General features: G+C 44.2%; 1 protein-coding gene across 1 annotated transcript in view; it reads left to right on the forward strand.

The window, feature by feature from the left end:
- Positions 1 to 15353, forward strand: part of TENM1 (teneurin transmembrane protein 1) — a 652843-nt gene that overhangs the window by 155592 nt on the left and 481898 nt on the right. Inside the window, exon 2 of the mRNA XM_048514741.1 lies at positions 5256 to 5534. Coding sequence (XP_048370698.1) covers positions 5318 to 5534 — 217 coding nt within the window. The 5' untranslated portion in view covers positions 5256 to 5317. The remainder of the gene's footprint in view (positions 1 to 5255; positions 5535 to 15353) is intronic.

Here is a 15353-nt window from a genome sequence, read left to right on the forward strand (position 1 = left end):
ACCATGCACATAATACGGGAGGCTTCCGCGTGACTGCCTTTATTGCCCCAGAAGGCAGTCGCGGCAGCCTCCCAAAAAAGCGGGAAAATGGGGAAGAACCGGCAGGCCAGCCGGGACAAATTGTCGCGAGAGGCATGGGCTTCCTGTCCATGTAAAAGCGGGACGCAGGCCTGAGTCCAGCCTATTCTAGAATGCCTTGCTTGGGTCCTAGTGCCTTGGGGACAGAGCTAGGTAAGCACCTATGAAGAGGTCCAGAATTCAGGTGTTAGAACTTGACATGCAAAGTGTCTTAGCACATACACAGTGTATTGGGTTTCCAAGCCTCAAGCTGCAAAGGTGCCTTTTAAATGCTGCCAAAGGTTCTGTGTGTGCGTGTGTGGCTTCTGTCATGTGAGCATTATATAACCTTTATGATTACAACTGCTTACGTGCCTTCAGAACAAATTGGGCAGTAGTGTTCTTGCCTGATGGATGTTCCCTACATAGCTCAACTTTGTTTACTCGGTTGTGCAAAGGAACCAGAAAATGACATCAGCTTGAGATCTCTCGATAACATTTTTGAGGTGCGCATTTCCCCTAGTTTTTCCCTACTGAGTGTATGCAAGTGGTGATGCGCCCTGGCAAGAAAGCAATTTGGAGTCAGTCGAGGTAGGGCCATCTGTAACAGCACGAGAATTTACGGGAGATATTTCCCTTCTCGTGGATGCGCTGGGACAGGGAATGAGTTCAGGCAATTGACTGATGTTCTTTCTCCGCTCCTCCCTTCCCCACGAAAGAACCTAAATACATATTTGATTTTTTCCCCATGTATTTTCACGGGACAGAAATTAAATGCTATGTTATGAATATATAGAGGACCGCAGTCGCGTGTTGTTTTCATTTCTTGCACCGTTCCGATTAGAAGCCAGCTATTTCAGTAATAGATGTTCAAAAATGCATCGAATACGTATTTGTGGGGAGGTTTCGTTTCCTGTGTTTTTACCCTATACTCTGGACCTTTTCTATTGTGGTTGGCACCACAGCAGGGCTCCTAGAACAGAGGTATGCACTCCCAAGATGCATATGTGACTCAATACCACGCCCCTGATTTTTGTGCATAGCACATACAACCAGTTCTCCTGAACCACTGAAACCCCTGGCATGATGGTTAGCCTGCTGGGGCTTTAAAAGGGGCTTGGATAGATTTATGGAGCAGTCTGTGAGAATCCTGTCTAACCCTACACTAACTCTCTACTGCCCTCTCTACTGGCAAAAAATCCAAACCTCACATACACGCTACAAGGGTCAGTGCTATCAGTCACAGACCAGGAAAGGGATTTGGGCGTCTTAGTTGATAGTTCCATGGGAATGTCAACTCAATGCATGGCAGCTGTGAAAAAGGCAGACTCTATGCTGGGGATAATTAGGAAAGGAATTGAGAATAAAACTGCAAAGATTGTCATGCCCTTATATAAAGCAGTGATGCGACCGCACTTGGAGTACTGTGTTCAGTTCTGGTGGCGATTCTCAAAAAAAAAGCGATATTGGAAGAGATAGCAGAAAAGTGCAGAGAAGAGCAAATCCAGGATGATTGAGGGACTGGAGCACCTTCCTTATGAGGGAGAGGGCTGCAGCGTTTGGGACTCCTTTCGCTTTGGAGAGTAGACGTCTGAGGTGGCGATATGACTTGAAGTCCTATAAAATTATGCATGGGGTAGAAAATGTTGACAGAGATGAAAAAATTTTCTCTTTCTCACAATGCAGCCGTTAGGAACCAGGGGGCATTCATTTGAAAAATGTGCTGGGCGGAGCTTTTAGTTGAATGAGGGACTAATAAAAGGAAACACTTCTTCACGCGCATAGCGTGTGAGTTGGTGTTTGGAATATGAAGAGCTGCCACAGTGAGGTGGTGATGGCCACTAACCTGGATAACTTTAAAAGGGGCTTGGACAGATTTATGGAGGAGAAGTCGATTTATGGCTACCAATCTTGATCCTCTTTGATCTGAGATTGCAAATGCCTTAACAGTCCAGGTGCTCAGGAGCAACAGCTGCAGAAGGCCCTTGCTTTCACCTCCTGCATGTGAGCTCCCAAAGGCACCTAGTGGGCCACTGCGAGTAGCACAGAGCTGGACTAGATGGACTCTGGTCTGATCCAGCTGGCTTGTTATGTTCTTATGTTCTTATGGGCTAGTGATGTGGGTGAAGTCATCAAGAATGGCTTATGTCCCCCATTACTGCCTGAGCCTTTAGAGCTAGCAACTAGTTCTGAGATAAGTCTCTGAGGTGCTTCCAATACTGCTGGGTTTTCAGTGGGTTTCCAGTGTCCTCAGCCAAGTAATTCCCCTTTTCTCCCTTTTCTCCCTTCCTACTTTTTTATTTCCTGGAATACCGACAACCTGACAGGTAGATATTTGGGGGAAGGTTCTTTTGCTTTTCGCTTTTTGTCACCTGGATAAAAACGGTTGCCTGCCACTGTTCTAGAAGCATTGATTGCGAAGGACTGCGTCTGGAGCTCAAATTGAAAATCAGTTCTAGAAACATTGATAATGAAAGTCTACATCCCCAGCTGGAATTGAAAACCAATAGGGGTTTCTCTGGAGAGAATCTATGAGCAGGAGTTGACAGGAATCCTGCCGAGGGATTTGTTTTTGAAAGATTTACCCGGTCATTCAGTTCAGTGCCTTGTTTGTCCCTCTAGGCAAATTAATTTGAGCAGCCTGTTAGAACTGGAATTGGCATTTACACGACAGCCATGTTTGGTGCCAAAGATTGGCAATCGTTACTCCACTCTTGATATTTGCAAGTTGACCTCATCTCAGCTACCACGTGATGCTGAAGCCACGGAGGTGGACATGCCTAGGTTTGTTAGTGTAACTATCAATCTTAATGCACTTTTTATAGCTATCAATGCACTTTGTGCATATGCAGTTTTCTGCCTGATTATGTGATGGGGGGGGGGGACTACCACCAAATCCAACGTTTTCTACTAGATGTTTTGTTCAGTCATCTGATTAAGAGGATACACACTTTGCAATCCAGCCATGTGGCTATTACAGTGAATATTCACGCAGGGATACCCAGCCTATTATATTACAGCGCTCACAAATCCCATACACAGGAGAGCCTATATGCTGGCTAGATTTAACATCATGCCATCTCCGCTACATAGAGGAAGACTTAAAGGTCTTCCAAGCGATAAGAGGTTCTGTACCTGCAGCATAGGACAGCTGGATTCCATCCCACACATTCTCCTGAACTGCTTATTATACCAAGAACTCTGATCCAGCCTGTTATCCCAAGCTATAGCCCCTATGATTGATTATACTGAATCAGATAAAGTAGTTGCGCTTTTAAATTGTCAGGATTTTCATTGTTGCCTTATAGTGGCAAAGTTTTTGTCAGAAGTTTGTAAACTGAATGTATGACAAACGCGAAGTTTTTTGCTATTCACTTTTTAACTGGAACTGTATTTTTATACTATCGTGTATATGCCAATAAAGGCTTATTGAATTGAATTGAATATTCAAAGCCCAAGCTGTCTGATGTTAAGAGGTTTTGATAGTAGGGGAGCAGTATGCATTGTTTAGTCTTTGGTTGATATCGAGAAGCCATGAATATCCACAGCCAAGATGAAATCATTTTGTGAAGGTTTTCTTCTAATGCCTGTGTGAATCCATCGTTGACATGATCCTTGGACACAGATGTAATATCTTAAGGGCATTGTCTGATAGCAGTCTTTGCTTCTTGTTTAATCTTTTGGTACTATCTGCTGGTCAAAATATCTCAGTATAATTGATCACAATACTAGAACCAGAGGGCATGCAGGGAAAACGTTGCGGGAAAGAATTAGGACTAATAAAAGGAAACATTTCTTCATGCAACGCATGATTGGTGTTTGGAATGTGTTGCCACAGGAGGTGGTGACGGCCACTAACCTGGATAGCCTTAAAAGGGGCTTGGACAGATTTATGGAGGAGAAGTCGATCTATGACTACCAATCTTGATCCTCTTTGATCTGAGATTGCAAATGCCTTAGCAGACCAGGTGCTCGGGAACAGCAGCAGCAGAAGGCCATTGCTTTCACCTCCTGCCTGTGAGCTCCCAAAGGCATCTGGTGGGCCACTGTGAGTAGCGAGTGCTGGACTAGATGGACTCTGGTCTGATCCAGCAGGCTCTTTCTTATGTTCTTATCATTGTGCAAATACTTGTTTCCCTTCAAGAAAACCCACTAACAAATCACTTAACATTGAGAAATAGGCCTTTTCCGCACAAATCCGTTTCTAAAATGTTTTTGATCCCCCCTCTACAATGATATATATATCTGTACTAACCTCCTCAAAATGATTCCTGGCTGCCATTACGTGACCTCCCCCCCCCACACACACACACTTTTTGAGTTTTGTGTTGAATTGATTCTTCAGTGCTTCACAGCCTTGTGCTGCATTTTTTACTTCTCATTTACTCGATGCTTAGATGTTGCCCCCCTCATAAAATAACATAGAAATGCTGTGACTAAACAGGTGAGCTCAGAAAATGGTGCTGAGAAGGAAGCTCAGAGATTCAGAGAAGCAGGGACGGAGCGAGGGAGAACTGTGCCCGGGGCAACGTGAGCCCTGTGCCCCTACCATGCCCCGCCTGCCCCCATATGCCCCAGAATGCCCTTGCCACGCTCCCGCAGCGGCGCTCTCTCCTTGTGTCGCGCCCACCGTCCCCTTGGCGCTACGCCACTGCAGAGAAGCATGGGAAACATAGTCAATAGACAGCACAGCAACTGAACGCCGTTTTTGAAACATTTCAGCCAGAGAATCATTTTAAAACAGGATTCATTCAAAACATTATCAGGCTGGAAATAAAATGTTTTGGGGTCAAATTAATGTGAAACTCCACAGAGGGAAATTTTATTCTTGTCTCAAAACGTTTCAAAAAGTTTGTGCAGAAAGGGCCATAATTTTAGCTAGATTTGAGCCCAGCAGGCCCTTTGGCTCATTCCGCACATGCAGAATAGTGCACTTTCAAACTGCTTTCGGTGCTCTTTGAAACAGTTGTGAAAGTGGTTTGAAAATGCATTATTTTGCATGTGCGGAAGGGGCCTTTGTGACCAGCTGCATTTTTGGGGTATAAGCTTTTTGCAAGTCAGAATTCCTTTCAACAGGCATGAGTCAGAATGGAGATTTGAGTCCTTATATCCAAGCTGGTATTGCTATTGAGAAAGGTGCTCCAATAGTCCCTGTACTTAAAGGGTGTATTACATTGACTTTTTTTTGTCTCTTCCAGGACTGTTTCTTTAAGGAGTCTCCTCTTCTCATTTTCATGATTCTGGGCCTACTTAATCAGCGATGGAGCAGATGGACTGTAAACCCTACCAGCCATTGTCAAAAGCTAAGCATGAAATGGATCTAGCTTACACAAGCTCTTCAGATGAAAGTGAAGATGGGAGGAAAGGAAGACAGTCCTACGAGTCCCGAGAAACTCTCAACGACTACAGCCAAGAATTGAGACTGAACTACAACAGCCACAGCCGAAAACGGAAAGCTGTGGATGAGCCCACACAAGGTACGTTTACTCACTCATTATGACAAACGTTTCGACACAATCACGTGTTTCATTTTGCAGTGATCACCCACAGTGGCCACTCCTTTGGCCGTACGTTTTCCGAAAAAGAGATCTGCGGTATGATTTTATGACCACTAATATCGCAGCTGTTGATGAACTATCGTTTGCGTTATTGATTCTTTTGCTTGCATACTCTCGTTAATAACTTTAAAACATTTGTGTGTGCAAAATATTTTTCCCCCATCCCCTGGATTTGCAAGCTTTTCCGTCAGGCTTGTTTTAGATTGAATCTCGCCACTCCAGTATTTTTGGCAAGCTGAAAGCCCGGCATTTCCATATTCACATTTTCTGGTGGTTTGCCTAATTTATTGTTCCGTCATGTTTGGATATTTGTGTTTGAAAACCACAGAAAAAGGTAATCAATGCAATCAGATAAGGCCTACTGATGCCATTGCTTTCAAAAGCCCATCTCAGTTGGACAGATAATTACCTAACCTTACAACAATTATATGAAGATGCTTAATTAGATACACTGGGTTAGAACCAAAGTACCAGACGTCAGAATGTACATTTTAAACTTTCAGGCCAAAATGCACCAAAGGATCCTGCCCTTTCAGGACTAACCCCCCCCCCCACCCCCTGTAAGCTGATAGGGAGAGGAATCTTCAGGAAAGCCTGTAGGAAGAGATCCAGTGGTGTCTTGTGACCTTCAAAGCCAAACTGATCAGTTCAGCTCTAGAGAGCAAGTGTGGTAAAGCTGGATGACTATGGGCGTTTCCCCACTTGCCACAACCCCCCTATGCCGTGCGCTGCTCTCAGTGCGCATCATTTTTGGCGTGCGCCTGGGCTTCCCCACGACTGTAGGCAGAGCGCGGGGTCATCAAAAGGCGCCGTTTGGAAGGGCGCCAGGAATGACGTGCGCTGAGGTGGCGCGACAGTGGCAGTGTCGGGGCGGCTGCGTTGTCACCGCCCTTATAGTGGGGAGTGCCGGGGGACCCCGTGCTACTTGCCTACAGTAGCACGCAGCTACTGGTACGTGGGAAAACGCCCAATGTCTTAGATCCAGACTCAATTTTCAGTGGCGGAAGGGAACTTTCCGGCCTCCTCACTTCTGCTGCAGTCCATACTGATCTCCACAAAAAGCTGTTTCTGGAGAACAGGGGACTCTGAGGAATGACACGGAAGCTGTCTTAAGTGGGAAGAAATTGCTGGTTTAGTCTGAAACCAGCCCTATAACAGCTGGTCTGGTAATGCCATCTACAGTGACTCCACTGCCTTCATTCCTTAAGGACTCTGGGGTGGATCCTACCCCTGCACAGCCTCTCCAGTGATAAACGTTTATTTAATTCCAAAAAATAAATATACTTATAACCCCACCCTTCCTTTTAGCTTAAGTTTTAAGCATTCCTCCCAACTAAGTTGTGTTTCCAGTGGAGGAAGAATCACTTCAGTTGGAGTAACACATCTTCAGCTGGAGGAAGGCTACTTGTAAGATGGCTGGATCTACTTCTCTGCAGCAGTGGCGTAGTGGCTAAGAGCAGGCGCACTCTTATCTGGGAGGAACAGGGTTTGATTCCCAGCTCTGCCGCTTGAGCTGTGGAGGCTTATCTGGGGAATTCAGATTAGCTTGTGCACTCCCACACACACCAGCTGGGTGACCTTGGGCTAGTCACAGTTCTTCAGAGCTCTCTCAGCCCCACCCACCTCACAGGGTGTTTGTTGTGAGGGGGGAAGGGCAAAGAGATTGTAGGCCTCTTTGAGTCTCCTACAGGAGAGAAAGGAGGGATATAAATCCAAACTCCTCCTCCTCCTCCTCCTCCTCCTCCTCCTCCTCCTCCTCCTCCTCCTCCTCTTCTTCTTCGATGCTTGGCTGCTGTGAATCTCTGGGCTAGGCTTACTTTGGAGTAAATGTATATTTAGTAGGAATGCTTACTGCTTATAATTCTCTTTTATGGGAACCATTCTGTATTAACAACTTGAGACCAGTTCCAGAGTGTGTGAAAAAGCTAAGCTGAAAGAAGATTAAGTGAGAATGACAATATCTATTTCTAGACTGATAATTTTGCATCAGATTGCTGGTTGAAATTTTTAGTAGTTTTCTGTGCTCGTTTCGTTTGCTTCTGTTTCGCTCGCTCGTTCGCTTCGTTCGCCTGCTCTGCTTTCTGCTCGTTTCTCACTGTTCTCGCTCTCACTGCTCGCTCGCTCAGTTCCTTCCTCTTTCCTTCCTCTTCCTCTTCCCTTCCTTCCTTCCTTCCTTCCTTCCTTCCTTCCTTCCTTCCTTCCTTCCTTCCTTCCTTCCTAGTATTTCAAATAGAATCAGGTGATGCATAAATTATGCCCAACCAGCGTGAGAGACTGACATAGCCAGACCAGAATGAGGACTGATAACAGCATATGCACTCTTAAGTCCTAATGAACCAATGTGAGCGAAGCAGTATCATTGCCGAATAGTTCCCAGAGGGCTAGAAGTTTAGATGCTGATGTTTAATATTGTTATATTCCAACAATGCATTGTGAAATGTGGACACAAAATTCTTTGATTGTTTCGCATGGGCTTGGATTATCTCTATAGACCATGACCAATGTGAGCCTGACTTGTTTCTGGGCTTGTGAGACTAAATTTTCCTATGAATGGAATTTCCCTGCCTTCCCCTTTTGCTTATGCTCCCTGATATCCATGAAATGCTGTTCCAAGAGGATAAGAGACCCTGAAGAATAACATAAAGGGTGGAGGGTGTTTCATCCCCTTTCTTTCTCTTCCTTGCAGCTGGGTATGAAGGGAAGGATACATAGATACCAAGCAAGCCAGATTGGTGACCATAATCAACAAACCCAGACTTGCTGTGACACCTCATTGCAAGCTATAATTGATGTAAAACACACACAACAACAACAACATCTATATTGGGTACCAGTAAATAGTAGTAGTAGTAGTAGTAAGCCTTTAATGGCATAAAGGTACCAGTAAATATATTCAAGCTCTTGTATGCACCGGTGTAAAGAGTGTTGACAGTTCAGTATCATGTAGTTAGAGTGTGTTCTCATTATGCAGTTTTAACAGTTGGTGCATACATTTTTACGGAGGCGGGGTGGGGTGGTACTGTCCTTCTGCATTTTATCATTTTGGTCCAAATCAGGGAAATAAATGCACAAAGCCCCCATCCCTTACGGAAGCGGAAAGTTTGGTATGAAGCTTCTTAAAAGAGTAGATTACCATATTTTGCTCTCCTTCCAAATTTTTGGCAGAGCTCTGTATTAGAAGAAATCTCCCCGGGGTCTCTTGTCTGGAAGCAGGAAACATCAAAAGAGATTCATTCTCCTGTTATTTCCCAGTGCTGAATCAAAGTATATGTTTGTCAACACAGAACATTTTCAAATGTACGTTTTAATATAATAGCCTGCAATGTTCCCAGTGTTTAATATGGGCATCCCTGTAGTATGCTGCTCTTCACTCAAACAGTCTTAGAAAACAAATTACATACAATTTTGTTTTATGTTTTTTTTCCCTGTGCCTGGAACAGATTTCTTTATCTTCTCCTTCCTTCACCCCGCCCCCCCCAAAACATTTGCTCAAATGTTCTTCAACAAAGAAGATCTTTTTCCCGTTTGTTTGTTTTTTGCCATGCTCACTTGTCAGAAGTTTTTAAAAATATCAACATCGAATATAGAATTGGTCTTCTGGGAGGTCGTTATTTACATTAACATTCCACAAGAAAGTTATCAGGGATCAAATACTGAGCTACTTCTCGAGTGCTCAGTTCATAATAGATAAAAAAAAGCTTTCAAAGAAGTTTCTTTGGCAGCTCAGTGTGGTTAGACAAGCCAAGATTGAGCAAATAAGAAAATTAAATGAAAAGACTGTAAATATTCCAGCAGGAACATACCATAGCTGGAGGCTGAAAACTCTGTGAGAAGATTGAATCTTATAATAGGAATTAAGCGCTGGCAGTTCCATTTTTATTTTGTTTTTCTTGAGAACTTTAGAAGCTGAGATTCAATGGTGAACATCTCCAGGGTCAACCGAGGCCATTGTCAGCTCGAAGGGTTTCTCAAACTGGTCTGTCTTCTGATTTTAGAAGGGAAGTTAGCATACGAGATACGGCGAGAGGCACTGTCTTGAGATCTATAACCTGCATTAATGGGGAGAATCCTCGGTTATAAACTCTTAAATGAGCAGGCTGTTGTAAAACTAACAATTGAGTTTGATTAATAAAATAATGAAAAACAAGGAATATATTTTCAACACCTGAACATACACACACAAAGCATACAAGCGCTAACAGAGAGAAAAAGGGAGGAAGTTGGATGGGGTTTCAGGTGTGGGTGATAGTTACCAGTCTTGCTGAGGAGGAGTTCAATGAAAACAGCAGCTGAAAAGGGAAAGGAACCCACACAATCGTGGGTGTGTGAGTGTGCAGGGATCCAAGACACACACACACGCACAGACGCCCGCACACACACAAGTGAATTGCCACAGGAGCAATGTAATATTTGCAGTCAGAAATGGGTCCTGAGTCGGTGTGAGGTAAGGTGGCAGGAAGGTTAGAGACAAAGGTAGATTCCGCACTTGCGTTATCGACCTAAGTTCGAGCTGCGTTCGACCTAAGTGCTCCGCACAGCCACTGGGATCGACGTGGTTTTGTACCAGCTTCGCTCCGTGTAAAGGTCAAATTTCCGACTCCAGTTGGGAACAACTACTTTTTCAGGGAACCCCGCTCGAACTCAGCTCGATTCTAGTAAAGTGCGGAATCTCTGGTGCCAGGAGTCCCCCATTCAGCCAATCACAGCACAGCATGCGTATAGCTGGCCAATCAAAAAATGCCACCTTTGTCCCTCCATTCCTGTGGCAGTTTTTTTAATAACATGTGTGGGGATAGACAGAACATGGCCGTAGAACAGTAGCCAATCGGAACGTTGTTTAAGGTAGGTCTCCAGGGATGATCCCACCCTCCCAGCTGGGAGCTGCTGGCTGCAGTGGGGAATAACAATGCCGCTTCGGACCTAGGTTAGTAATTCTTCTCAGGAAACTGGTCAACCTATATTTTTTTACTCGTGTGCGGAATCGCCCAAAGAATTGATTCCTTTTCTGGGGTTCCAGCAATAAAATGGGAGAGTCTTGATGAGTGGTCAGGACGCCAGAAAATGCCTGGTCTATTCTGAATACTGATTAATAATTGTGATGGGTGCGAATCAGAATAAGTAACGATTAGCTCTGAGCCCTGATTAAATCACGTTCGGGTGAATCAATGGAGATTAGCTAGCCTCGTTGTGCAGCAAGGCACACTGTGGGAAAAGTTCAGGTTTCACCCTCCCTTCCCCCATTCTTTGACACAAAAGGTGGAGACCCACAGTCTTTGGGAAACTCCATCTTGTGTGGAGCAATGACTTGTTCTCACAACAGTTCTGGTTACCAGTTCCACTTATGTCACCCTATAGAAAAGATAGGGTCCAGGAGTAAACAGAAAGTGGTAAAGTACCAAGCAGATTGATTGAAGCTATAAGCCTCCAAGGAATATATGTATATGGCAAGAACTGAGAGTTAAGATAAGGAAGGAATCAGGATTCATTGTTACTCACCAAGAACATTCAAAGTTGGCAGTGAAACCAGCTGTCGGCTTATGATATTGCTGGGAAGAGTGAATCTGTGGAACGGATGTTAGAAGGATGATGCTCGCCTGTGCTTATTACTTTGCACATCAAGAATTTCACCCAGAAGGATCCGCAGGCAGCTACTGGGCATGACTCTCCCCCCACCACAGCCACAGTCGATGATGATGATGTCATCATTGCTTATTGGTTTAGTGAAAAAGCTCCAGCATAAACTGTTTTAGTGTGAATTTTTGGTAAATATCAACTGAGATAATGCCAGGTCTTTTTGTTAGAAATATTGAAGTCCTGGGATGCTTTTTGATATTCAACCGTGCTGTTAAAATAAAGGAGAATCGTCAAAGCAAACCTTACCTGAAGATTTGCCAGATTTCAAAGAAAGCGACAACATTCTTGGTGTGTGTGTGTGGGTGTGTGCGTGCGTGCGTGCGTGCGTGCGTGCGTGCGTGTGTGTGTGTGTGTGTGTGTGTACAGTTAGACCAGGGGTCTGCAACCTGCGGCTCTCCAGATATTTATGGACTACAACTCCCATCAGCCCCAATTGGCCATGGTGGCAGGGGCTGATGGGAATTGTAGTCCATAACATCTGGAGAGCCACAGGTTGCAGACCCCTGAGTTAGACAGACAGACAGACAGACAGACAGACAGACAGACAGGCAGACAGACAGACAGACAGACAGACGATAGTATCAGAAAATAGTGGATCAGATTTTTTTAAAAAAATAACAAGGTCCTGACCCAGATGGTATAGCATATTATCAGAAATTCATTTGAAATTTAGATTCACAATTAGCAGGACTTTGGATTGGGTCAATATCTAAATTCTAGATATAAGCAAAAATCTGTTAAGAGATCGAGCAAAAATGGATTATTTTAGACCCAAATTCCTATTCAGCACTTATTTTATAAAATATTAGCAGATTTTTTTGCTGTGAAATTAAATGAGATTCTAGGAAAATATCTCTATGGAGACCAAGCATGGTTCATTTATAAAGGAAATGCTTTGATAATATGCTAAAAGCAATTACCAGGGATTAAGGGTAAGTAATAAATTACGGGTACCCCTACGTGTTTCTTTATAGATGCTAATAAGCATTTGATTAGGTAGATTGTCCACGTTTTGCTTAGAGCTGTTGAAACCACTGAAATTATATATACCAATCCTAGCTAAGTAACTCATTCTCTTTACCAGAAATGAGATGCAGGCAGGTACATCGGCGTTCTCTATTAATTGCTTTCACACATGAACCGTTCCCTGTTTTCGTTTGGTCTCAAAATAAAAGCAGGTCACAGGGAAAGACAGAAGCTCAACATATATCATTGACCACAGAATCAAGCCGTATTTCATTGCCTCTGTAGATCTTCTGAATAATTATTGCAGAGCACAAGGCTTGTGTAGCAGTGTATTCTACAGCTGCCAGCCTCCAGGTCAGGCCCGGTGTTCTCTTAGAACAGTGATGGCAAACCTTTTCGAGGCCGAGTGCCCAAATTGCAACCCAAAACCCACTTATTTATCACAAAGTGCCAACATGGCAATTTAACCTGAATACTGAGGTTTTAGTTTAGAAAAAACAGTTGGCTCCGAGATCGCATGTTACTTGGGAGTAAGCTCGGTGAAGCAACCATGCAATGCTTCGAATGGATGAATCATGACCCTAGGAGAGTTTACTCAGAAGCAAGCCCCATTGCCAGCAACTGAGCTTACTCCCAGGTAAAGGATCGTGCCCAGGCCAGCCTAGGGGTGTCTGTGGGGTGGGGGTGATATTCCGCCCCCCACATGATGAACTGTGTGCACATGTGCCCACAGAAAGGGCTCTGAGTGCCACCTCTGGCACCCGTGCCATAGGTTTGCCACCACTGTCTTAGAATTACAACAAACCTCCATTCTTCAGAGATCAGTTCCCTTAAGCAGTGGTACCCAATATGAAAAAAAAAAAGAAATACAATGGTTTTGCTATGTGGGAGTACAGTTTTAGGAAAATGTGTTGCCAGGGGGTATAAGAGTGAAAAACATCAGGGACCACTCCCCTAGAGGCAGAAGTGTAGCTGGGCAGAGGTGCACTCCATGCTTTCCGCCTGGTGCAATGCGCCCCCCTCTGTCCCCTTGTAGCTCCGCCACTGCCTAGAGGAAATGGGAGCCTTGGAAGGTAGACCCTATGGCAGCATGGCCAATTGGGGCTGATGGGAATTGTAGTCCATGAACATCTGGAGTGCCATAGGTTCACCACTACGGCCTATGGCATCAGATCTCTGCCAAACTCTCTCCTCTCCCCAAATCTCCAGGAATTTCCCCAGCCAGATTTGGCAACCCTAAATGAAGACAAATCATATTAAGCAGCGGATGCCCTTATAGATCAATCTGTCTTTTTTTAAAATTCCCACAAGGAGCTCCAAGCAGGATATCTTGGGAGATATATTCTGGTGCCTAATGATAGCTAAACAGAGGGAATACCTTAATTACAATAGATTGATACTAAAACAAAACAAAATCCCTGTGTGAAAAAGCAGCCGTCAGTAAAACAGCAAGCAATACAAACAAAAATGGAGAGGAAACATGTCCTTTTTGACCTTTCAGTAGAATTTAAAAAATGTATTTAGTTGGTTATTCTTTAGTTAGTAGTCAAAGTAGGCATCAAGCAGGTGTCTACAAGAAAGCTATTTCACAGCCACCATGGCCCTACCTGGCTTGGGCCCAGGATGCCTGAAGGAACAAGGTGTTACCTGTGTTTGTGTCCAGGAATTTGGATCATAAGAACAGGCTCTTTTGGCTGTCTCATCAATCAAGGGTGCTGGTTTGGTGACTACATGAGAGGACCTTTTCAGGGGGAGCTCCATGATTATGGGACACATTTCCCAGGGAGGTGCACCGGGCGCCTTACTTTGGTTTTTGAGGAGGCAACTGAAAATTGTTTTCCTTTAGGACTGCCTGTGGTTAATTACCAGCCCCAAATTGTAATTTTAAATTTGATGATAGCTTGTTTTTGTTTTGCATGAAGGAGCATTCAGTTCTGTTAACTCCCACCTGCACGCTGAAATAATTAATTTGCAGGTCTTTTGTTCTATTTTTTTTGTGTTGTTGTTTTATCTAGGGGAATATAAAGTTGATAGTCTGTCATTCTAGCAAAGAAGGGTGGGGGTGGGGGGAGATTCTCCCACAGCCCAAAGCTATATAGTTATTGGCAGGCATAGTCTATTGTAATCTATGGCCTTGGCAAATATAGAAAATTAGCTCTTGGCAAGTTTAGTTTTTGCAATTGTTTACTGGCAAGAGGAATTGGCCTGAAATGACAGATTTGCAAATGGTGGGTGTAACATAAACAGATATTTAGACACATTCAGATAGTAGAATGTTTAGAGCCCAAAGGATTAATCTGGGACTCCATATGATTGGCCGAGAGAACTGCACAACGTTCTATAACCAGAGGACAGGGAGTTCTGAGGGCGGAACTGAACTGAGAGTCAGCGTGAACGGTTGTTCTGTGGTAGCTCTGTTCTCTGATAGCTGAGGGCCAGTTCAAAGTGAGCTGTGCTACTCTGATTAAGTGCCAGGTAGGACAGATTTCAGTTAGGGAATCTCTGTCAAGGTCCTGAATTTAACCCTAGCACAGTAACACTGATTAATCATATGAGTGACTTGATGGTTTTCTCTGAGGAGAACCTCACTTTGATTTGGAATAGGAAAGCCCCTGCTGGGGTAAGTTATGTAGAGAAAGGACTGAGGCTTCTTGAGGGAGAGCAGTCATCCTTCTATGAGAAGCACTGTGTGAAAGAGACACTGTAGTGGAAATACTGCCTTATTTGAAGATCTCTGTATGCTGACACCCAGAGAGATTTTCCGAACCCTAAAAAGCAGACTTTTAGAACAGGAATACCATAGCTTGTTGGGGCAAGCAAATAAATCATGCTCACCCCTCTCTGGCAGAATAATACCGGAACAGGGGCACATAGCCAAATATCTTGAATTATTAACTGAACCCCAACAGAGATGGATTATCATAAGGGCCAGATCCAATACCTTCCCATCGGCCATTACAAAGGGTTGTTACTTATCCATCCCTCTCCAGGATCAGGTTTCTCCACACTGTAAACATCAAGTGGACACTCTTGCTCACATTATTCTTGACTGTCCGAGATATGTGAGCATTAGGAATTTCTCCCCCAGGCTGGCCCTAGACAAATCTGAAGGAGACTCCGACTGTTCTGTTGTGGAGC

This window comes from Sphaerodactylus townsendi, linkage group LG13, assembly GCF_021028975.2.
Source record: "Sphaerodactylus townsendi isolate TG3544 linkage group LG13, MPM_Stown_v2.3, whole genome shotgun sequence".
Lineage (NCBI taxonomy): Eukaryota > Metazoa > Chordata > Lepidosauria > Squamata > Sphaerodactylidae > Sphaerodactylus > Sphaerodactylus townsendi.